Source organism: Bufo gargarizans, chromosome 1, assembly GCF_014858855.1.
Source record: "Bufo gargarizans isolate SCDJY-AF-19 chromosome 1, ASM1485885v1, whole genome shotgun sequence".
NCBI classification, from domain to species: Eukaryota; Metazoa; Chordata; class Amphibia; order Anura; family Bufonidae; genus Bufo; species Bufo gargarizans.
In genome coordinates, this window is record NC_058080.1 from 368,674,347 (window position 1) to 368,698,795 (window position 24,449).

General features: G+C 45.5%; 2 protein-coding genes across 2 annotated transcripts in view; one reads left to right on the top strand and one right to left on the bottom strand.

Moving 5' to 3' along the window:
• CDC34 (cell division cycle 34, ubiqiutin conjugating enzyme) overlaps positions 1 to 1,075 on the bottom strand; it is a 16,487-nt gene extending 15,412 nt beyond the window's left edge. Inside the window, exon 1 of the mRNA XM_044269714.1 lies at positions 707 to 1,075. Coding sequence (XP_044125649.1) covers positions 707 to 889 — 183 coding nt within the window. The 5' untranslated portion in view covers positions 890 to 1,075. The remainder of the gene's footprint in view (positions 1 to 706) is intronic.
• LOC122920312 lies at positions 1,005 to 23,854 on the top strand. The gene is made up of 9 exons (XM_044269728.1): positions 1,005 to 1,134; positions 20,655 to 20,918; positions 21,699 to 21,746; positions 21,820 to 21,875; positions 21,948 to 22,028; positions 22,137 to 22,191; positions 22,286 to 22,505; positions 22,701 to 22,860; positions 22,949 to 23,854. Exons 5-9 carry the CDS (start codon positions 22,021 to 22,023, stop codon positions 23,133 to 23,135), a joined length of 630 nt encoding a protein of 209 aa, XP_044125663.1. The 5' UTR covers positions 1,005 to 1,134; positions 20,655 to 20,918; positions 21,699 to 21,746; positions 21,820 to 21,875; positions 21,948 to 22,020; the 3' UTR covers positions 23,136 to 23,854.
• The last annotated feature ends 595 nt before the right edge of the window (positions 23,855 to 24,449 follow it).

Below are 24,449 nucleotides of genomic sequence, written 5' to 3' on the forward strand. Positions count from 1 at the left end.
GAAATCTTAAATAGCTCATCACTTTAGATTATAAAGTCAGTAAGGTCCCCACCACAGACGTGCGAGGGCGCGGGGCTCCCAGGCGACCACAGACGTGCGAGGGAGCGGGGCTCCCAGGCGACCACAGACGTGCGAGGGAGCGGGGCTCCCAGGCGACCACAGACGTGCGAGGGCGCGGGGCTGCCAGGCGACCACAGACGTGCGAGCGACCTTTTGGATCTGAACCTTTGGGTGACACGGGAATGAAAGCTAACCTAATATGAGGGCCTTCGTACAAGGCAGATTTTGTCGCAGACAGTTTCCGTTCCACTGATCTGAAAGGGGCTTTTTTGGCAGCGAGCACGTGGATTTCTGGAAGGTGAGCAGAACTTTTAATTAGTCGCAAAGTTTTCCACAACAAAATCTGCGGTGTGTGAAGACACCCTAATGTTCTCAGATGAGGGCCCGCACCAGAACCTGGGAGAAGACCTCTCTGACATGGTGGGCTTACATCCCTATACATAGACAACCAGGCTCCGCTGTGGCCTCACTGCACTTGTACAGGGCCTCAGCCTCCATTGTCTGCTTCACACAATGGTGCCCTCAACAATTACCTCTCCTTTTGTTCCAGTGCCCTTGCCATCAGTTCCCTCCATGCCAGTCCCGTTAGTGACCCGACTCTCTGCCCCCCAACCCTTAACTAGGTGCCACCTACCCCCATACTAACCTTGAAGTACCCCCCTTCATAGAAGGTGTTGGGGGGTCCGAATATCGCCACCTCCCAGTTGTACAAATCCGCCTCATCCACCAGGGTGACCCGGAACCCCTCAACTGGCTCCTCCTGTAGTCCCTTCAGCTCTAACAGCAGCGCCTTCTGGGAGCTGGGCACCAGCAATGTTGGCCGGGCCATAGCGACTTTGCTCCCCGATATCCTGCTTGGGCCTACGGTGTCCTCGGCGCGCAGCACTCTGGGATCTGTAGTTCTGTTCCGTGTGAAGGGTTCTGTCAGGACATTTCTCTGACCGCTGCCGTGCTGAATAGAGGATGGGGCAGACTGTGAGGGGAAGGTGCGGACTACAACTCCCAGCTGCTTAAGAGGCGACTGCGTGACGTCGCTGCGGAGGGTGTGGCTTAAGTAGAAGGGGCTGGCTGCTGGTGAGTGATGCTGTGACGTATGGCGTGATGCAGCAGTTGTGATATACCGTTACCCGGGGAAGATACAGTGTAACAAGTGATCTCTACATAGCTATGTTCAGACCGGCATAAAGCACTGTGGCTGTGAGATTAGTCGGCCATAGCAACCAATCAGATTCCACCTTTTACTTGCCAAAGGAGCTCTGAAAAATGAAAGGTGGAATCTGATTGGTTGCTATGGACAACTAAGCCAGTTCTACTGTACACCAGTTTTGATAAATATCCCCCTAAGTGTTTATAGATTATAGGAATATAGCCAACTTTTTAACCCCTTTTTTGTGTACATATAAAATAAAACTTTTCAGGCAGTGATCTATTTATTAGATACGCAAACAGAATTGTCTATACATGGGGTGCGGAGTGACGTGCTGCGGATTTTAAAATTTGCCTGGCAGGTCGATTTCTTCACATGCAAGATACACGTTGTGTACATGAGATTTGGCTGGTACTGCTTTATTTTATTTTCTGCAGGGAAATCCACATGGAAAAACCGCACGTGTGTGCAGGTACCTTGCGGTAAACTTGCTGACTTTTATATGTATCTGTGATTGCATGTGGATTCCTTTAGAATTGCACACGTCTTATTTTTATTGTTACAGTCTATGGTATATAAGTGATCTAATGGTCACGGGGAGGGGGGGGGGGGGCTAAAAATAAAGTTTAATAAAGATAAATAAATAAAAGAGTGGTAAAAAAAGAAATACATAGCCACGTATGGTATCAAGGAAAACTACAGCTTCACCCTGCAAAAAAAAAAAAAAGCTGCTACACAGCTCTGTAGCCGAAAATATGGCAATGCAAAGAAACAATTTTTTCAGAGGTTGGTGTTTTTTTTTTTGTTTTTTTTTTGTATTTAAACATGTCATCAGAACGAGTCATTTTTACAGCTCAGTGAACATGTAGAAATAAAACCCATATAACAATGGTATAATTGCATTTTATTTGGATTTGTTCTCCAAACAATATTTCATTGCATTCATTGTATTGTACATTGTATTGTACAGTGACAATAAAGGCATCTTATCTTATCTTCTTGGGGAGATAAGCTGCTGCTAGGAGAATATGGCCTTGGCTTTCACCTCTCAATGCTGGGCCAAGCATGCATGTGTATGGGGGCACAATTTTTTTTCAGCAGTATAGTAATTGTGAGCATTGGGGAGCACAGAGGGCAATGTATTGGGGGTGGCAGCAGGATGACACTGTTGGGGCACAAGGAAGGGAAGTTTGTGTTGAGAAGGTGGGTAGGATGATACAAATGGGAGGAATCTAAGATGTCTGTGTGACAAACTCTGCAGAGACAAAACATGGCTGACAGAATTCGCCATGGTAGCCAGGACTGAATGGAGAAAATGAAGAAAGAGAATGTTTACATCAGAAGAAACGTCACTGGATGTAATAATAATAATGAAATACAGTAATAACCTGTAGTCCTGTATTCTCCTGTATGTTTGCTAGTTCTGAAAGACCAAGCAGTTTGCTGTTGGTTGTAGGGTTGTCACGATACCAAAATTTTGATTCCATTTCAATACCATAAAAAAGTATTGTGATACTCTTTACCATGCGGAAAAAAAATAAAACACAAAAAAAGCCACGTGCATTCTGCATTTTATGGAACGTGTGGCCCATAATAGAACAGTCCTATCCTATTTTTTGTGGGGGGGACAAGGTGACAAAAAAATGGCGAATTGCGCACTGTGCCATCAATGTTTATAATACTGGGGTTGGAGGCGCGCTGCGCCACCAATGTTTAGAATATTGGGGGGCGCACTGCGTCACCGATGTTTATAATGTTGGGAGGGGGGCGCACTGCACCACCAATAACGTTAACTAACTGTAAGAAAGCACAAGGGGCCGTCATTGACTGGAGATATGTGTCACCGAGATTCCTGGCCTCGGTGAGGTAAGAGTTGTAATTTTAAGTGTCAGTGGCAGCTAGTGCTGACTGACACTATTGGTTATTTAGTGTGGCTGTAACTCTAACTGGGAGTAGCCAAAGTGCAGGGTCGGTGGCTGTTCCCCACGTTTGGTTACGCTGGGTTCACACCTGAGCCTTTTACAGCGCGTTCAAACACATGAAAACCAATGCTTCCCTGAAAAACGCCCTACGCTCAAAAAAGTTCTTGAGCTTCTTTGGGGCGTTTTGTCGCGCGTTCCCGTACATAGACTTTCGGGAACGCGCGACAATGGGCGTTCGCTTGTCTCTGTATGCGCGATTGTAAACGCCGGTACAATCGCGCATACAGAGAGCGCTCCTTTCAGAACGCTCAGGTGTGAACCCAGCCTGAGGGATATAAAACCCAGCCAGCAGTCTTAGCTGGTGTGGATTACCCTCCATCTGATAGTGGAGCCGGGATTAAGGCCTGCTATCTTGTTTGGATGAAAGCACGTGGACTTCTGTTTCACCCAAGGACTTATATGTTGCTGTCTGGTGTGAACAAACACCAGACTCAAGGTGACAGTTATTTTCCTTAATACTGACTTTTTGTTGTCACTTACCTTATGTGTGAATAAAACACTGAACTGTTTAAATTAAAGACTTTGTCGTTGCCTCTATACTGCGTCTGCAAGCCTGTCTACCAGAGCAAATCCCCACACAACCTTTTAGTACAAATATAGGCGCTGTGAACCGCGGCAGTTAACCCTTCAGGTCTGGCACCTGAGGAGTTAATTACCACGGATTGCAGCACCCTGTCATAGAGGTCTGGTGCTGGGTATATGATTCTGTCGCTGGCACCCGCCACCTAGATTTGAATTAATGGGTTACTTATCTTCATTGGTGACGCAGTGGTCACAGCCTCTCCCCTCTCCTCTCTACTGTGCTGATGAGGAGAACATGGCGCGCGCTGAGAGCAAAATCCCGGTATTGAATTGATCCGGGTACAAAAGTATCGATAATTCAATACCTGGTGTAGTTGGTAGGACTGGCTCGCTTCTGTGGCCCACATCTCACCTCCTCTTCCATATATTCCACCACAGAGGGGCAGCTTTTAGGGAGGTATTTTGCGCAGTATATTGTGCTGCATTGAGGTATTTGGTTCTGATGAGGTAGTATTTTGTGCTGCACCTTGGTATTTGGTTCTGCAGAGGTAACAAATACCAAAGTATAGGACAATATACTGTCTCAGCAGAAGGTAACCACAATGGTAGTATGGTGCTCTTTACTGTAGTATTTGGTTCTGCAGGGGCAGTATATTGTGCTGCTGCAGAACCAATTACCAAAGTGTAGCACAATATACTGCCCCCCTGTGTGTGTATGAGCCCCACCTTCTGTCAGTTTAGGCCTACCCAGGGTCACTTTAAATTCCCAGTCCACCTTTGCCAACCCTGAGAGGAGGAAGGGAGCAGGAAAGAGTGTTAGTCCACCACTGAATGCAAGTGAGGGTGGAGCAGAATTTTGGCCACAGGGAAAAACAAGAGGGAGCACTGTAGGAAAACATAATGCACATAAAAACCTAACAATTTTTTTTGCACGTGTACTTCAATAATACTTCATTTAAAATGAGTTTATTCATTGCATACTAATACCTTTTGTGGGGTAACCCCTTTAACCACCTGCGTCTGCCCCTTGACTATATATGTCCAGGTGGTCAGCACGTTTCTAAACGTCCTTGTAGAGTTTGCAGCTGTGGGAGCAGGGAGCCCACTGTCAGTGACAGCAGGGCTCCCTATGGAGAATGCAGGGATGTTTTTTTTCCATCCCTCCCTTCCCATCACTGTATACACAATGCTCAATGTAAGTGCGTAACAAGTAACCATAGGGCCCCATTGCAAAACATGAAATGTGGCCTCGCTCGACTATAAACAGCTTTCAGCAGAAAGTTCAGAATAAACGTCTGAATATTTTAGTTTGTTTAATACCCAGACATCATGCACACAGTCATGTGCCAGTATGGTGTAATACACACTGATATTATATTAGAAGTATAAAGATCAGTTACAGAATGGAAATAATATGAGACCGTAGACAAAAAGCTCTCCATGTACAGTGTGACATCACGGCAAAGAAAAAGAAATGAAGGTATAATTGCAGGTTTATAACAGCATGCCATTAACGGGGTTGGACAGGCAGTATACAGTGATGACCGATAGGATAAAGTCATCAATATCTGATCTGCGGTGGTCCGACATCCCCACGTATCAGCTGTTTGAAGAGGCGGCCCTCCAAGCAGCGCCTGTTCATTACACTGCCCATCATCTTGGAAGTTTCGGTGGTGCAGTGTAATTACAAGTACTTGAACAGAGCGAGTACATGTAATTACACCACAGCACCGCTGCAAGGGAGATGACACGCAGTGTAAGGCCTCTTGCACACGACCGTATGGGTTTTTCTGTATTTTGCGGCCCGCAAAAAAAACGGACCCACAAAAATTACAGATGATGTCCATGTGCATGCTGTTTTTTGCGGAACGGAACAGCTGGCCCCTGATAGAACAGTATTGTCCTTGTCCGTTATACGGACAATAATAGGACATGTTCTATCTTTGAATGGAAATATGGAAATGGGAGGCATATGGAGTACCTTAATTTTTTTTTTTTTTTTTTTTCTTAGAGCCATTGAAATGAATGGTTCCGTATACGGAACGCAAAAAATGGAACGTAAACGGGGGGAAAAAAACATTAGTGAGCAAGAGACCTAATGCAGAGGAAGTAGCGCTCGCACGGTGCACCAACTCCTCTTCAAACTCCTCAGGGCTGGTGGGTGTCAGACCCCAGCCTATCCTGAGGATCAGTCATCACTATATACTGCCTTCACAACCCCTTTAATGAATGCTGAAAAAGGCGCAGAAGGCGTGTCTTCTGCTGCAGCTCAGGAGGATGAAACTGGGCATGTGCGGCCTTCTCAGTGAGCTGGACGAAGAAATAAGAAAAAGAATTAACAGCAGGTGGCGCTATACAGATAGATTTTATTGAATAACTCATTGACTATACAAAATGTTCAATTACAAAAGTATTCAGATCCAGGTGCTGGCTTGAAAACCGTGGGGCAACCTCTTTAATTGTTGGGCCCCATAGCAATTGCTATTGTTGTTGCCCTGGTGAGCTCAATGAGCCCTGTGTATACAGATCAGGGAGTGGCAATCGTAGTGATCAGACCCAGATCGGCTCTGCAGAGAGGTTGTACAGGCTTACAAAACCTTCTCTGGAGGCTGTAACTGGGGCTACAGGAGACATGTAACATTCAATGCCCCTCAAAGGTCTTGTATGACTCATGGGGGGAACAGGGGGAAATAAAAAAAGACTAGTTTCCTGGGTATAAAAAAACAAACAAATACTAAAAGTGGCACATAATACAGCATACTGGTTGTGCTGTATATACAGGTCCTTCTCAAAAAATGAGCATATTGTGATAAAGTTCATTATTTTCTGTAATGTACTGATAAACATTAGACTTTCATATATTTTAGATTCATTACACACCAACTGAAGTAGTTCAAGCCTTTTATTGTTTTAATATTGATGATTTTGGCATACAGCTCATGAAAACCCAAATTTCCTATCTCAAAAAATTAGCATATTTCATCCGACCAATAAAAGAAAAGTGTTTTTAATACAAAAAAAGTCAACCTTCAAATAATTATGTTCAGTTATGCACTCAATACTTGGTCGGGAATCCTTTTGCAGAAATGACTGCTTCAATGCGGCGTGGCATGGAGGCAATCAGCCTGTGGCACTGCTGAGGTGTTATGGAGGCCCAGGATGCTTCGATAGCGGCCTTAAGCTCATCCAGAGTGTTGGGTCTTGCGTCTCTCAACTTTCTCTTCCCAATATCCCACAGATTCTCTATGGGGTTCAGATCAGGGGAGTTGGCAGGCCAATTGAGCACAGTAATACCATGGTCAGTAAACCATTTACCAGTGGTTTTGGCACTGTGAGCAGGTGCCAGGTCGTGCTGAAAAATGAAATCTTCATCTCCATAAAGCTTTTCAGCAGATGGAAGCATGAAGTGCTCCAAAATCTCCTGATAGCTAGCTGCATTGACCCTGCCCTTGATAAAACACAGTGGACCAACACCAGCAGCTGACATGGCACCCCAGACCATCACTGACTGTGGGTACTTGACATTGGACTTCAGGCATTTTGGCATTTCCCTCTCCCCAGTCTTCCTCCAGACTCTGGCACCTTGATTTCCGAATGACATGCAACAGTCCAGTGCTGCTTCTCTGTAGCCCAGGTCAGGCGCTTCTGCCGCTGTTTCTGGTTCAAAAGTGGCTTGACCTGGGGAATGCGGCACCTGTAGCCCATTTCCTGCACACGCCTGTACACGGTGGCTCTGGATGTTTCTACTCCAGACTCAGTCCACTGCTTCCGCAGGTCCCCCAAGGTCTGGAATCGGTCCTTCTCCACAATCTTCCTCAGGGTCCGGTCACCTCTTCTCGTTGTGCAGCGTTTTCTGCCACACTTTTTCCTTCCCACAGACTTCCCACTGAGGTGCCTTGATACAGCACTCTGGGAACAGCCTATTCGTTCAGAAATTTCTTTCTGTGTCTTACCCTCTTGCTTGAGGGTGACAATGATGGCCTTCTGGACAGCAGTCAGGTCGGCAGTCTTACCCATGATTGCGGTTTTGAGTAATGAACCAGGCTGGGAGTTTTTAAAAGCCTCAGGAATCTTTTGCAGGTGTTTAGAGTTAATTAGTTGATTCAGATGATTAGGTTAATAGCTCATTTAGAGAACCTTTTCATGATATGCTAATTTTTTGAGTTGGAATTTGGGGTTTTCATGAGCTGTATGCCAAAATCATCAATATTAAAACAATAAAAGGCTTGAACTACTTTAGTTGGTGTGTAATGAATCTAAAATATATGAAAGTCCAATGTTTATCAGTACATTACAGAAAATAATGAACTTTATCACAATATGCTAATTTTTTGAGAAGGACCTGTAGATAGGCAGTGTACAGTATATCAACCAGCCTATGTTTTTATAAAAGGTAAATTATTTAGCAGTTCATTATAGAAACATTGTGTGATGACTTCTAGGTATAGAGGCATAGCATGCTCTTTCCTCAGGGATCTGCTTTCTCAGAATGACTGTAGGGACCCTATAATCAATCATCTTGTAGTGTCTTGCTGCTGCCTTCCACTGTGTGGGTAGCTGATATTTACTGGTAACTTTACACTGGGCCCCCAGAATTAATTTTACTGATGGGCCCTCTGCACCCCATTCCGACACTGTCCATATTGTGGCGGAAAGCCAGTGTTTTGGGCTGTAGCAGTCCAAAGCCTGTATCAAGGGGGAGCAAGAAGTAAGGATCGCCGGGGTACCTGGGACGCAGTGGAATGGAAGAGGCAGGAGTTCAGTAAGGGGAGTATTACTTGCTTTGTTAAAGCATTCTCACAAAATTGTAAATGGCTGAACAGTCCCTTTTCGGATGGTCAAATGATAGAAGAAATGCTTCCTTCACACACATTTGTTTGTAGCTACGCTTCCCCCTTGGGGCACTAACAGTCATCTAGAATTCATGTAGATTATACATTTACATGCTGAGGAAGACTATAGTGATGACTGAGATACAGGGTAAACATAAGATCACTTGTTTTACTAGTTCAGTCAGTAAGGCTGTGTTCACATCAGGTCTTTGTGCCCTTAAAGGGGTATTATCATCTTAATGATCACTGTTAAATCTGTTAATGATTTAACTGATCATTTTTCTAAATATATTTCATTAACAAATCCCCACCCCTCTATACTTACCTGACTGTTGTCTTCCGTTTCCCCTGGTTACGGCCACCGCTCTTCTCAGGAATCGCGGTGGCCGCACGTGCGCAGACGTCTTCTTTTCTTCTCCCGCTGTACTGAACGCGCACGCCGAGTCCGCGCATGCGCCCTGGTGATTTCTTCCTGGATACTATACTATACCGGCCGGGAGAAGACTTCAATAAAGATGGAGCCCGCCCCCTGCCGAGTGCCGAAACCAGGAAGTGGACGGCGCGCCGGGAGCAGGTAAGTATGAAATAGCATGTTGAGAAAACCCCTTTAAAGGGGTTCTACAGTTTGTTTTAACTGATGATCTATCCTCTGGATAGATCATCAGCATCTGATCGGCGGGGGTCCGACACCCGGGACCCCCGCCGATCAGCTGTTTTGAGAAGGCAGCGTCGCAGCCTTCTCACTGTTTACCGCTGGTCCAGTGACGTCACGACTAGTATCAACTGTCCTGGGCGGGGCTGAGCTCCATTTAAGTGAACAGAGCTTAGCCGCGCCCAAGCCAGTGATACTAGTCGTGACATCACTGGGCCGGCGGTAAACGGTGAGAAGGCTGCGACGCTGCCTTCTCAAAACAGCTGATCGGCGGGGGTCCCGGGTGTCGGATCCCTGCCGATCAGATGCTGATGATCTATCCAGAGGATAGATCATCAGTTAAAACAAACTGTAGAACCCCTTTAAGGCCCCGTGGTTGTGCTGCGGCCCACAAAATGTGGGCCGCAATGCACGAACACCGTCCGTGGGGCACCCGCAAATGGGTCTGCAATACTGCAACGGGGCACACGCGTTCGTGTGCAAGAGGCCTAAAGGGAATCTGTCACCTAGTTTTACCCTATAGAGCTGCGGACATGCACGGATAGATCTCTGCTAGCATGTCCGCAATATACCTGTCCCATAGCTCTGTGTGGTTTTATTTCATTAAAAAAATCATTTTATAGTTATGTAAATTAGCCAAGTAAAGTGCCCAAGGTGTGGTTACTTATGGTTTAGGAGCCCAGTACCGCCTGCATTCAGGAATCTTATCCTTGCTCACAAAGTTACAGTGCCTTAAACTCGCGATGCGCGCGCTAACGCATGCGCAGTTTGTTCACTGAGGCTGATGTCAGCAAAGGGAACGAACACTTTGCTGGCACTGTGCATGCGCTAGCTTGCGCATCGCGAGATTACGGCACTGTAACCTTGTGAGCAAGGAGAGATTCCTGAATGCAGGCGGTGCTGGGCTCCTTAACCGCAAGTAACCACGCCTTGGGCATCTTACTTGGCTAATTTACATATTTATAAAATCATTTTTTAAACAAAATAAAACCACACAGAGCTATGGAACAGGTATATTGCGGACATGCTAGCGGAGATCTATCCGTGCATGTCCGCAGCTCTATAGGGTAAAACTAGGTGATAGATTCCCTTTAAACAAGACCTGTCCCCTCTCGTGACATGTAGTAATTACTTTCATTCCTCATGGAGCAACCCAGGATTTGAGCACGAGAGACGCTGAAACAACTGAGACCAGAGGAAAAAAGCCATACTTCGCTTTGGAGGTAAGGGAGTAGTACAGCTCATAAAGAGGTGGGACGCCACCAGAGAGCTGGAATCCCGAATTACTTAAGCTGTGATAACTTGTGAATTATTACACAGAGTTTCTATTATGAAAGATTGACTTTGTGAGCTTCCAAATATATGGTGGTGGATCGACACAACACCTGTAACTCACAGCCAATAACCGAACCGAAACTACGTTTCTCTCTCTGTAAGAATTACACAAATATATTTTTAACTTGTTAAACGGCGATCACTAATGCCGAATATCCGGTGATCACTTGATCGAAAATCCGGCTTGAACGATTATCACATTTGTTAACCAGAGGATATTGTGGTGGACATACAAATTGCGGTTATCGAATATATTGCAGCTATCGAATATATGGTGATGATTTGATCAAAATATTGCTATAACGATCACAATATTCCATGACCAGATTATATTGTGGTGGACTTATTACTTGCTGCTAGGCATATAGGTTTAATTAGTTACCTTATACCTCAGTCATTTACATATCCAACCGTCATTTTAGTGATTTATTTTTTATTTTTTATTGTGCGTTTTATTTTCTGTACAATATACATATCTTGTATAATATTTGTGACCTGTAGTACATTACAATATTTTAAAATAATAAAGTTAATTGTTTGAGCAGTCCTTCGAATATATGAGTGCCATATCCTCCACAACTATTTTTAATTTTTTTATGTTTAATTAAATCTCTCTACCAGGCTATCTGTTTGCGGATGATACACGGATGTCCGTAGCGGTTTTATGTGGAGCAACTTACAGAGTTCCCTCATGACCTTGGACATAAAAGGGGTACCTTGGTCAGTCAGAACCTCTTTAGGTAGTCCCACTCAGGAAAATATCTCCATTAACTCCTTAGCTATGAGTTTGGCCGATGTATGTTGCAGGGGCACCGCCTCTGGGTACTGAGTGGCATAGTATAGGACGACCAAGCTGTGTTGGTGCCCTCTAGCGCAGTGGTCCCCCAACCTTTTTTGCACCAAGGACCAGTTTCATGGACGACAATTTTCCCAGGGACCGGGTGGGGGGTTATGGGGCGGGGCTTAGTGGGTGGGCGGGGCTTAGTGGGTGCTGGTCAGCCCATTATTTTTTGAGGTGCTTGGGGCCACTTACTTTAAATGTGAGGTACATGGGGGGTACTAATGTAATAGCACCATGTACCTGTCACGGAAGGTGTACAGGAAACAAGACAACACAAAATGAATATACGACTCACTGGATCCAAAACTAAGGAACAAAAAGGGAGACCCCTGCATCAGACCTGGCACTCTCCCTGACTGCTCAGCCTATGCGAAAATCCCAATGGTAGATCGCATATCCTCGTACCTCGACTGTATAACACCTGAACACCCTATAATAGTGAGGGGACACGACCACCGGCTCCCTACACTAGATACGGAGGGAGTCAGGGTCACCTGGGATCCAGCAAACAGAAAAACACTTATCTTGTAGAAGACTGGGAAGTAGGATCAGCATGCACACACACTCCAGGAAGTAATATAAACCGCAAACTGATGCACTATGGGGAGGAATTTAAAGGGATGCAATCAGTACAACTACATGACAGCTGAGAGAGGCTAACGAGATGAGCAACTGAAAGCAAAACAAAGGAAGCTCAAGGAGGAGGTTCTGAAAGGCATCTGTCAGAGCTTCTCAGATGTCTGGTGGTGACAGTACCTCAGATTAATAATAGGTGACCTTATGGGCAGATAATCAGTGCCCATTCATCAAGTCTTGGTCTCTTCGCAATGTGTCTGCTCCGGGTAAGTGCACAGATGACAGACCTCCACATGTGTCGACTCGACACTATCACCATTCCGGCTGCTCGCGACATTGGCAGGGCAGATCGCGGAACGACACTCAGTGATGCACAGGAGATAGGAACCTGTTATGTGTCACCCTCGCCGTCTGCCCCCTGTCCAACTCACCACAGTCTGACTGGTTACCTGCTGCCCGTAGCCGCCTCATGCTCCCGCTGAGGGCACCGGACAGAGCTCTTTGAATTTTACCGGAACATGAGCCCTAAGTCTGCGCGCTCTCTGGTACTAGCTAGTCCACCAGGGCTACAGTCTCTAGGGCCGCCCCTGGCAACGGCCAGTGCGTCATAGAGCATTAACCTATCATGGACATCTCCGCTCCTCTGTACTGCCGCGGTCCGGAAAACAATCTTCCAGGGCCTGGTCCTGGGCCGCGGCCCGGCGGTTGGGGACCGCTGCTCTAGCGGACTTCGGTACTGGGCCTATGAGATCCATAGCGATTCGCTCGTACGGAACCTCAATCATCGGGAGAGGTACCGGGGGACTACGCAAAGCAGTGCTCAAAAATGGTGACCAAAATGGTCGCCAATACGACTTAGAATTAGAAAATGGCGACAAGACTTTGTAGTCTTGTCGCCATTTGCACCTAAACCCTCTGCTTCTCTGTCTCTTTAAGAAAAGAAAAAAGGCTTTCAAGGCGTCTGCTGCGCACTGGCTTTTTCTTCTGTGGTTCCTTTTACACTTAGCGACGCGCTCCGGTGTCAGGAGAAAGCCCCGCCTACCCACTTCGCCATTGGCTGCCAGGTCTAACCCACGAATTACAATCTGCTGGTCTGGTAGGTGAGGAGAGCTCCTCCCACTGATTCGTCAGAGCCATCCGTTCACTGGAGACATGTCAGGGAACTACGGAGTCCTGTGTCCACTCTGCGCCGTGTATGTATAGTGTAATGGTCCCCCTGACATGACCTGATGCATTGCCTCAGGACTGTGCCTCTGCCAAGCACGATGCAGCCTCCACATACCAGGTGACGAGACTGACGAGCAGAGGCTGGGCTCTTTTTAATGGAATCTCTGTCTCTCCTGCCCTGAAATATGTCATGAAGCCGCTCAGCTTAGATTTCATGCTGGCTCTGACAGTCGTTTTAACCTTCAGCGCTGAGGTTACACAGTAACCTCATGCACACGACCATTGTTTGCTTCCGCGTCCGTTCCGCCGTTTCAGGTGCGGACCCATTCATTTCTATGGAGTCGTTAAAAATGCAGATAGTGCACCCTTTGCCATCTGCGTCCGTGATCCGTGGTTCCAGTCCTATTATTTCCACGGAAAACGGTTTACGGACCCATTCAAGTCAATGGGACCGCTAAAAAACGCGGAGGCACACAAGATTGTCGTCTGCTTTCGTTTTATTCCTATCATTTGCATGGAAAACCTGTCTTAGGGCTCTTTCACACTTGCGTTGTCCGGATCCGTTGTGTACTCCATTTGCCGGAAGTGCCCGCCGGATCCGTAACACCGCAAGTGAACTGAAAGCATTTGAAGACTGATCCGTTCAGTGTTACTATGGCAGCCAGGATGCTATTAAAGTCCTGGTTGCCATAGTAGTAGTAGTAGTGGGGAGCGGGGGAGCAGTATACTTACCGTCCGTGCGGCTCCCGGGGCGCTCGAGAATGACGTCAGAGCGCCCCATGCGCATGGATGACGTGTCCATGCGATCACGTCACTCTGAAGCGCCCAGGGAGCCGCACGGACGGTAAGTATACTGCTCCCCCACTCCCCACTACACTTTACCATGGCAAACAGGACTTTAGCGTCCTGGCAGCCATGGTAACCATTCAGAAAAAGCTAAACGTCTGATCCGGTAATGAGCCGAAACGACGTTTAGCTTAAGGCCGGATCCGGCCTTGCGACAAGTGTTCAGGATTTTTGGCCGGAGCAAAAAGCGCAGCATGCTGCGGTATTTTCTCCGGCCAAAAAACGTTCCGGTCCTGAACTGAAGACATCCTGATGCATCCTGAACGGATTTCTCTCCATTCAGAATGCATGGGGATAATCCTGATCAGGGTTCTTCCGGCATAGAGCCCCGACGACGGAACTCTATGCCGGAAAAAAACAACGCAAGTGTGAAAGAGCCCTTAGACTTTTACATTCCTTTATGTCTGGTGGTCCTCCAAAAATAAAGGAAAACACACGTAAACAAAAGCTGAAACGGAACAACGGAATCCCATTTTGCGGAATGGAAGGGGATGTGTTGTTGAGTGGTTAATTATACCCACACTTTTTTATGTATGTAATTCTGCTCTCCTGGAGATTTAACTTTTTTTTTTTTAATTTGTATTTTACTATATCTTATAAAGTGTTGTTTTATTTTATAGTACCCCTTGACAATCCTGGGTGCATCATAACTGCCATGTGTTACAGCAAAGAAGGGGGTTTCTCACACTGGGGTCCCCACCAGTCCATAGACCCAAGGGGCCACAGTGCTAGGTTAAGTGTCCCACCTGACTTTTCTCTGAAAGGTGCCTCTGACAACCCCTACTGTGCTGGATACTGCCAGTGGGGCGGAGGTGACGTTCCGTTAGGAATGTTCGCTGTGTTTGGAGACCTGGTGACAGTCCCTACAGTCAGCCCCCCGATAGTCCGGCGACAGCCATAGCCGCCCTCTGCCGTGTCTGATAGTCCGGCCACAGCCATAGCCGCCCTCTGCCGTGTCTGATAGTCCAGCCACAGCCATAGCCGCCTCTGCCCTGTCTGATAGTCCGGCCACAGCCGCTGTATCGGGTGACGCCCCTCTTCAGGACTAAGGTCCCCATACACATTAGATGCCAGTGGCTGCACCCATGGACTCCTGTCTACTTCCCTTGCATTATGTTAAACGGTCATGTGATGCAAGGGAAGCAGATCTCCACTGTGGCCAGTGATTTTCTTGATGGCACTGCAGTCTAACGTTTTCACAGAGAAACCCAAGATAAGCAGCGGAGGCCGGGAAGCGAATGAGCCAGGACCCAGCACCTAGGGATCACCAACGTGAATCTGGCTAGTCTGAAAGGTCATGGAAATGAGTGCACAACCACTTTAACTGCATGGGCTGTAGCTTAGAAAACCCCATGCTCCTAGTCCTAAGCATCCCAGCTATATTATATGTATTTTAAATTTGGCGACTAAAAATTTCATTTGGCGCCTAAATTTTTCAGGTTAGGAGCCAATGGCTCCTTGATATTTTTCTTAGTCTGGAGCCCTGAAATGTGTCTGGGGGCAGGTTGGGCAAGATTTACTAAACTCTTCTACCTTTCTGAACACACTGGCCCAGTAAAACCGCTGTAGTATCCGGTCCTGCATTTTCTGCCATCCTAGGTGACCCCCAAGAATATGTTGGTGGGCAAGCTCCAATACAAGCTCCGGACCCGGCGGCAAATCCTCCACGTCACTCAGCAGGGTTGTCTCCCCCTCTTCCACCGAAGTGGTAGTCATCCCTACCGCTGGCCCTTCGGTCTCAGGTTCCCAGGGTTCCGGTTTCCCCCCTGAGCAAGGCAACTCTACTGGGGTTACACCTGTCTCACGAGTTTCGGTAACTTTCGTATCAGGCCACAGTGTCGAGAAGTCTCTCCCAATTATAAGTTCATAATGTAAATTGGTAGCGACGGCCAACTCGTGAGTCCACCTGCTGGCCACCATGGACAGAGACACCAGGGCGGTGGAATAGTCCTTTAAGTCTCCATGGATGCACACGACCCTGACTTTTCAGCCAGTATACTCGGCAGGCAGCTCTGATCAGGGATACCAGACTCCCTGAGTCCAACAGAGCCACCGCCAGAGTGTCTCCACTGGTGGCTATTGTCTATAGTCTCGGGGGTACCTGTTGCACACAGCCTCCCGGCATACAATGAGTAGCGATAGCCATAGTTAGTATCCATGGGTTCGCCCAGATGGGAACAGTCGGCCCTTATTTGGCCAGGATCCTGACACCATCAGCAGACCATCGGAGCTGGGTCTGCAGGGGGTACATCCCGGGCGGGTTTTCCTGGTACCAGCCCTGGGTCTGGGGTGGAGATTTCTGGGGTTTGACTGCCCCCCTCCAAAAAGAACCCCCCCCCCCCTATCTCAGGAGACACCTGGCCAATCCAGTGGTGGAGAGGGTATGGCAAAGCCCTCCAGAAGATATCAGCCAACAGACGGTCCAGCATAGCAGTGGAACTTAGCACGTCAGGCTAAAGCCATTTTTGCAACCGGTGTAACAGATCAAGAATCTCACCCTTTACTGTCTTGTAATCGGCTGCTTGATCATCAGGTAAGTTGAAAAACACCTGCTGGGGTCCAGATGCAAGGAACGGATCGACGACCTCAGCCCATTGATCTCGGGGTAGCTTTGTTGTAATGGAGACATGTAATGTTTACAGGGGCGGACTGAGAGCCCTCAGGGCCCCCGGGCAAAATAAATCAAGGGCCCCCTTACAGGCCTCACCCATGTTCTGCTGCAAGCCCCACCCTTGTCCTGCCTCCATGCCCCGCCTCCAGCCACACCCTACACAATCTTTAATAAGCACATTTTTGTATGGGGCCCCCTCCCCCCAAGAAAACTACTGATCGTTACACAAAAACAAGCCCTCACATAGACCGAAATATAGAAGAGTTTAAGTAATTAAACAAAATAAAAACTATACAAGTTTTGTATCGTATTGAGCCATAGTGAACGCCATGATGTCAAAATCTCAAAAACCTTGGTGGAATTGTGTGTGTGGTTTTTTTACCCACAAAGAATTTTTCCTGTTTTTTGATACAAGACATGGTAAATTAAGTGGCGACATTTAAAAAATGCATCTTGTCCCACACAAAAAAATATGACTATGTGAATGGAAAAATAAAAAGATTATGGCTAATATAAAAATGAAAATGGGCCCGGTCTTTAAGGGGTAAAAGGTATCAAACTACAATGTTTTATATTGCTTGCTATTTTTGAGAGCATCAGGGTTTCTGCACATTTTACATACACAACTCTGCTACATGCGCGCGCGCGCGCACACACACACACACAGCTTTGGGTGGCACATTATATATCACTGTTGCACATTTTACATACACAGCTCTGAGTGGCACAATATATATCACTGTGTTACACATTTTACATGCACAGCTGTGCACATTATGCATGCCTCTGACGCATACAGCTCTGGTACATACACCACACACACTACTGTGCTGGATTCACACTATACACCTATCCAGGGCCAGTAGCGAATCTACATTTTGGCGCCCCCCCCCTTCCCCCCAAATTTCACATTTCTGCCCCTCATGATTCATGTCCATTTCTTGCCCCCACCATGTGCCAATATCATAGTGCCATCCCCCCCCCTGCCCCCTAATGTGCCAGTATCAAGTGCCTCTCTCCTCCCCCCTCCATGTGCCAGTAAAGTAACAGTCCGGTATAAAAAAAAAAAAAGTTCTACTTGTCTCCGTGTCAGCGATGCGATGCAGCCGCCTCTGGTCCCAGCAGCCTCTAGTGTTGAAGATTTGGTGCTCGTGTTCCTGTTTAGCCTGTCTTTCAGAAAAGCTTAAGATGGGATTCGAACTCATGACCTTCTATATCAGAGGCAAAGCACCTAACCACACAGCCATAAGAGCTGTTCAGTCAGTTACTTTAAAAAAAAATAAAAAAAATAAGACTTCTACTGTAGATAACTTTGATAGTGTACAACCATACACATGACAGTTGCCCCAACACACCTAGCTCTGCTACATCCATACACAGTGTGCTAGGGCAGCTGTCATGTGTATGTACACTAGGTATCAAAGTTACCTACAGTAGAAGTCTTATATATATATTTTTTTTTTTTTAAGTAACTGGTAATACAGCTGTCATAGCTGTGTGGATAAATGCCTTGCCTCTGATGTGTGAAGGTCGCGAGTTCGAATCCCAGGAGAAACTTTTCTGAAAGACATGCTAAATGAGATTTAAATCCACCAGGGTCTCGTAGCTCAGAGTGTGTCAGCCCGGGCCCCTAAGCAGTCGCTTCCCCCGGCACTGCACATTATGTTATTCTGCGGCGGGCCCCCATCCCGGCCGGGCCCTCGGACCATGTCCGAAGTGCCCGACCGTTCAGTCCGCCCCTGGATGTTTAGACCCTATAATATGATAAAATCAGTCACAGACACAAAATCTCAGATACCAACTGTAACTGAACATAATACTCAGTGTCAACAATCTACAAATGGACCAACACCAGAGAAGGATTTACAGAGAGAAAAAGGTCTGATTTCTCAGATTTCTATGGCAGATACCAGTCTAGAGGACAAAGGTATAGAAAATCAGAACCAGATGGGGTTTAAATGTAATTATCCTGTCATTATTGATGAAAAAAATAAGAAAATGCAGTGAATGGATTTCTTAAATGAATTAAGAGATTTAGAAATTTCTAAACCAGTCACATTGAGCAGGATTTTCCAGTATCTCATCAATGGAGAAGTTATGAGAATAGGGCTAAGTATTGGCTAGAAATAAGTCTTTTGAGGACAGACCTATTGGTAATGGTTTTGGCCTGGATAAGGATAAGATTTGTTTTTCCCATTAATGTTAGCTACATAAAAGTTCTGATTAATTATAAGACAATGTATGACATAATTATTATATGGTATACAGAGGAATGTGATACTTATTGTAAGATTAGCACATTGTAGGATAAAACATGTATTTAAAGTAGGGCTCCATCCTCTCTTGTCTATTTTTGTACAAGGACACATATAGGTTTTATTCCATATATATTTTAAAGGCAACAAGAAATAAAATTGATAAAGTTTTAGTAGCTATGATTTTATGATATAGAAGTACCAGGATCCTATGCTCCTATTTTGTCTTGAGTCTAGACAGTTCTCTATATACTGCAGGAGGTTAGAGAATAAAAGAATAAGATTTTTGTATATTCTTTATACAGATAATATTGTTGGGAAATGTTTCTGTTGTATCTAATATTTTCTATTTTCTCCAGTAGAATTTTTTTGGAGAAGCATTTGACCGAAATCAATTTTTTTTTTTTTTTCGTTCCATAACAATTTTCTCCACATTACTAAATAACTTTCATAATTGCATGGCATATTTAGTAATCGAACTATTAATTAATTTATGTACTAATTTTTGACTAACAGAATAATACTAAACGTAAGAAATTAAAGAGGTAACCTACTTTTGGAAAAGCATGTTTCTTCTTGTGTTTAGCCATGGTGCCATTTCAGGTGACTACCTCTTGAAGCTCATCAAGAGAATGCCAAGAGTGTGCAAAGCAGTAATCAAAGCAAAAGGTGGCTACTTTGAAGAACCTAGAATATGACATATTTTCAGTTGTTTCACACTTTTTTGTTATGTATATAATTCCACATGTGTTAATTCATAGTTTTGATGCCTTCAGTGTGAATCTACAATTTTCATAGTCATGAAAATAAAGAAAACTCTTTGAATGAGAAGGTGTGTCCAAACATTTGGTCTGTATGTGTGTGTGTGTGTGTGTGTGTGTGTATATATTCCTCAAATTGAACATTTGTAAGGTTTTCAAGATTCTTAGGTTATTTCATGGTAAAGCACTCATGTTTTGTTTATATAGGAGTGCTGTCCACAGGTGGTCAAGGCATGCTCTTGTCTCCCAAGAGTCAAAGACTAAGAATAATAGTCAAATTTAGTTAATTTGAGTCAATAAGTATTTGTATATGGAAGAAAGTATGCAAGTGCATAATGAAATATTATCTAGTTATCTATTGCGCAATTGTATGAATCATCTAATTCAGGATATGTGAGCATGATATACATGGTGATCATGGAGTTAATGTAATTGTTATTTGGGATATTGTATTCCAGAGAGGTTCCAAATATGGAAGGAGTTAATCCTGGATCAGTGATAGGAATTAAAACTCATTAATGGTCATTTAAATATAAAGGTCAACTATATTGGAAAGCATATCCAGCTATGGGGATTATGTTTATACATATTTGTTGCTTTTCTAAACAAAGGTTTATATTTACAGTTATATTTTAAAGACGAAGAATACAATGATATTTAATAGAGTAATATATCATATCTCATGCAGAATATTACTTTATTAAAAAGGCTAAGATTTGGTTTTACTGTGGAAAGATATATTTTGTGTGATCAATTAAATTAATCAATATAATTTTTAGTAATAAAAATTCCACAAACATACACAAAGATACATGACTAAAGGAATAAAGATAAAAAGGTTACATTTACATACAGGATTTTGTATTAGGATAATATCTTCAATAATATATAAACATTTATATTATGTTGAACTATAATATGGTAATAAATGACTGGTAAGGTACACTGTGATATTATAGGTTAGCTATAATCACCAACTTTGGTGTAGCAATAGGAAAGAAGAAGAAATCTTTAATCAAGACTAAAGTCAACAGGAAATGTAAGTTTTTTTTTTGTTTTTTTTCTAGAGACTGTGATATTTATGAAGTCTATAAAAATAAAGACTGATGTGCACAGAGTCCCAGGAAAAGACAAGTGTTATATTCTGGGAAAGGTGTGAAGATAGAGGGCACTGGAGAGTGACCCAAGACGAGGGTGAAGAGCACCTGGAACACACCTGTCCATAGACCACTCCAGAAGTTCATAGAAAAAAAAAAAAATCCTGTCATCAAAAGTCCTGGCATCAAAAATGGAGAACTGAGCTCAAGGAGAGCGGGTGCTGAAGAGCTTCAGTAAGTTATTTAGAGTAAGGGCTCTTTCACACTTGCGTTCTTTTCTCCCGGCCTAGAGTTCCGTCATCGGGGCTCTATGCCGGAAGAATCCTGATCAGTTTTATCCTAATGCATTCTAAATGGAGAGAAATCCGTTCAGGATGCATCAGGATGTCTTCAGTTCCGGAACGGTACGTTTTTTGGCCGGAGAAAATACCGCAGCATGCTGCGCTTTTTGCTCCGGCCAAAAATCCGGAACACTTGCCGCAAGTGTGTGTTTTGTCTTGGAAAAAACATTAACTACATGCATCTACTATGTCCTAGACATGGTAGATGCATGTAGGAGGCAGAAAATGAATGTTGGGGGTAGTAGTCCCCTGGGGAATGCTGCCCCCAGCACCCACCGTGCAGTCACCCCAGCTGCAGTCCCAAGTGCTTTTGCTTTAGGACTGCAGCTGGGGTGACTGCATGGGGGATGTTGGGGGTAGTAGTCCCCTGGGGAATGCTGCCCCCAGCACCCACCGTGCAGTCACCCCAGCTTCAGCCCCAGGTGCTTTTTCTTTGGGACTGCAGCGGGGGTGACTGCATGGGGGATGTTGGTGGTAGTAGTCCCCTGGGGAATGCTGCCCCCAGCACCCACCGTGCAGTCACCCCAGCTTCAGTCCCAGGTGCTTTTGCTTTGGGACTGCAGCTGGGGTGACTGCATGGGGGATGTTGGGGGTAGTAGTCCCCTGGTTAAGGTGGTACTGTTGTTTAATATTAATGTGTTAATTTTCATCTTTTTGTTCTCATTGTTTTTAGGTTATATTTTTGGGGAGAGAGACCTGATAGTGTCTTAAAAAATGTCCAGTAAGTATCATTTGAGGAATTTTTTTCAATGATTCAAAATCAATTGTTTAATTATTTTTAATTGTTTCAATAGGCTATTCAAGTCAGTCCGGGAACTCTCCTCCAAGCCAACGAGTTTGCTTGGATACGGTATGTCATGTTTTAAAGTTTTATTTTATTATCCCATGTCCAAAATAAATAAAAAAAAATTTTCTTTTACAGCAATCGTCAACGGAGGAGAGGTATTCCGGCCCTGCTCCGACAGCGGGAGAGGAGGAAGTCGGGGGTGGACACCATGAAGCGGTAAATAAAAAATAAAAAAATGTATTGTGTTTTTACTTAATTCTTAAAATTTGCGGTTATTAAGTTTGATATTCTTTTATTTTAATCTAATCCTACTGTTGCCTCAAGATGTCGTCAGCAACCACCCACAAGGCGCCGGGGAGCACGCGGCGGTCGGGGACGTGTGAGTATATCTCAGTATTGAATCTTGTTATATCATATGTGTAAATTATTAAATTATTTTTTTAAATTATTAAATTATTTTCTCATTTATTTAGGGTTCAAGGGCCTCTGCCAGAACGGATGAGGAGGAATTATCCGGATTCTATATTGACAATGAACTCCTCATCCATCTGGTGGAGGAACGTGTCCCACTCTGGTACCATACCGACCGCCGCCATGCAGACCATCACCTGACCCGGAGTCTGTGGATGGAGATTTGTGGAAAAATACTTCCGGATTGGGACTACCTCAGTGCAGGCCAACAGGAAGATTGCAGTAAGTAGCCTTAAATTTTTTTAATTGATTAGTTATCAGTCATGTCCAAACTGCAGCCCTCCAGCTGTTGCAAAACTAACACTCCCAGCATGCCCTATCCAGGCATGTCAGGAGTAGTAGTTTTGCAACAGCTGTAGGGCTGCAGTTTGGTAATGCCACTAATTTGAGAGTAATGTTTATTTTTATATTTTTCAGAGATGGCAGTCATGGTGCGATGGCGCTCAATAAGGGACCGCTATAAGAAAGATTATAACGAGGAGGTCAATCGCCCAAGTGGGTCTGGCGGAACCCGCCGGCAGCCGTACCGCTATGCGGCTGCCCTAGGGTTCCTACGTAGAACCCTAGAGCTGCGAAGGTAAGTAAAAAATTCCTAAAAAATGTTAAAATGTATTAGTACATTTTAAAAACATGCAAATTTTTTTTTTTTTTTTTTTTTTTTACAGAACAACTAGCAGTACTCGGCGCCAGAACCTCCTTGTGAAAGTGATCAAGAGGCGGTCCCTGCTGAGCTGCCACCCGCGGATCCCTCTCCACCTCGTCCAGCACCTGGTCAGGATCCAAATCATCCTCTACTGGTGCCCTCTGGTGACGCAACAATGGCCGTTATGGCGCCACTTTTTGAGGCGTTGATGCGTCGCCAGAGGGCCGGTAGAAGCCGCCAAGCTGATTATGAAGACCTCACAAGGCTCTTGTATGAGACCTTGTGTGGTTACAGCAATAGGATTGTAGCCATGGAGGCCGAGCTGAGAAGTCTGCGGGTGTGTGTGGCGCAGTTTTCTCAGCCGGGCCCGCTACAAACCTATTGGCCATCAGTTAATCAGCTGGTGGTGGACTTCACGCCTGACCAGGTGTTGGAGTTCAGACGTAGGGTGGAGGATGCGGTGTGGGATTTGAGACACCGCACAACTTCCGTCCCCCAACCACCAACCTATCCCACGTCCCATTCCTATCCCCCACCACAATCTCCTCACCCCTTCCAACCTCCGCAAACTTCAACCCGTCCACCTCAACCACCTCCCCATTCTCCAACCCCCGAGCCTTTTCACCACTGTGTGTTCGTTCTCTCTCTCTCTCTCTGTCTGTCTCTCTCTCTCTGTCTGTCTCTCTCTCTCTCTGTCTGTCTCTGTCTCTCTCTCTCTCTGTCTCTCTCTCTCTCTGTCTCTCTCTCTCTCCAACCATCAACTTTCACCACTCCTTCTTCGCTGGCTCGGGCAACTCCTTCACCCAATCCCCCATCCCGTTTGCATACTCCCGCTGTCTCTCCTCCCACATCACACATTTCAGTGTCCACCAGAACATACGAAGGTGGAGAGGGATCAAGCCATGCACTGCCTTCCACCCCCCCAACCTCCTCCTCCAAATCCTCAATACCGGGATTTGTGATTTTTGTTTTAAATTTTATATTATATATATATTTTTTTATTTTATAAAAATCTGTAAAATTCTGTTAAAAGTTTTTATGTGTCCTTGTGTTTTTTTACTTAAATAAAAATATGCCTGACATTCTCTCCCACGGTTTGTGGAGCGACACTGGAACTGTCGCTCTACAGGCGGTGGGAAAGGGTGTGGTGGCTAACTACAGGCGGTGGGGGAGGGTGGGATGGATAAAGGCCTGACATGCTCTCCCCAAGCTTGGGGAGCGACACTGGAACTGTCGCTCTACAGGCGGTGGGAGAGGGTGTGGTGGATAAAGGCTTGACATGCTCTCCCACCGCTTGGGGAGCGACACTGGAACTGTCGCTCTACAGGCGGTGGGGGAGGGTGGGATGGATAAAGGCCTGACATGCTCTCCCACCGCTTGGTGAGCGACACTGGAACTGTCGCTCTACAGGCGGTGGGAGAGGGTGTGGTGGATAAAGGCCTGACATGCTCTCCCACCGCTTGGGGAGCGACACTGGAACTGTCGCTCTACAGGCGGTGGGGGAGGGTGTGGTGGATAAAGGC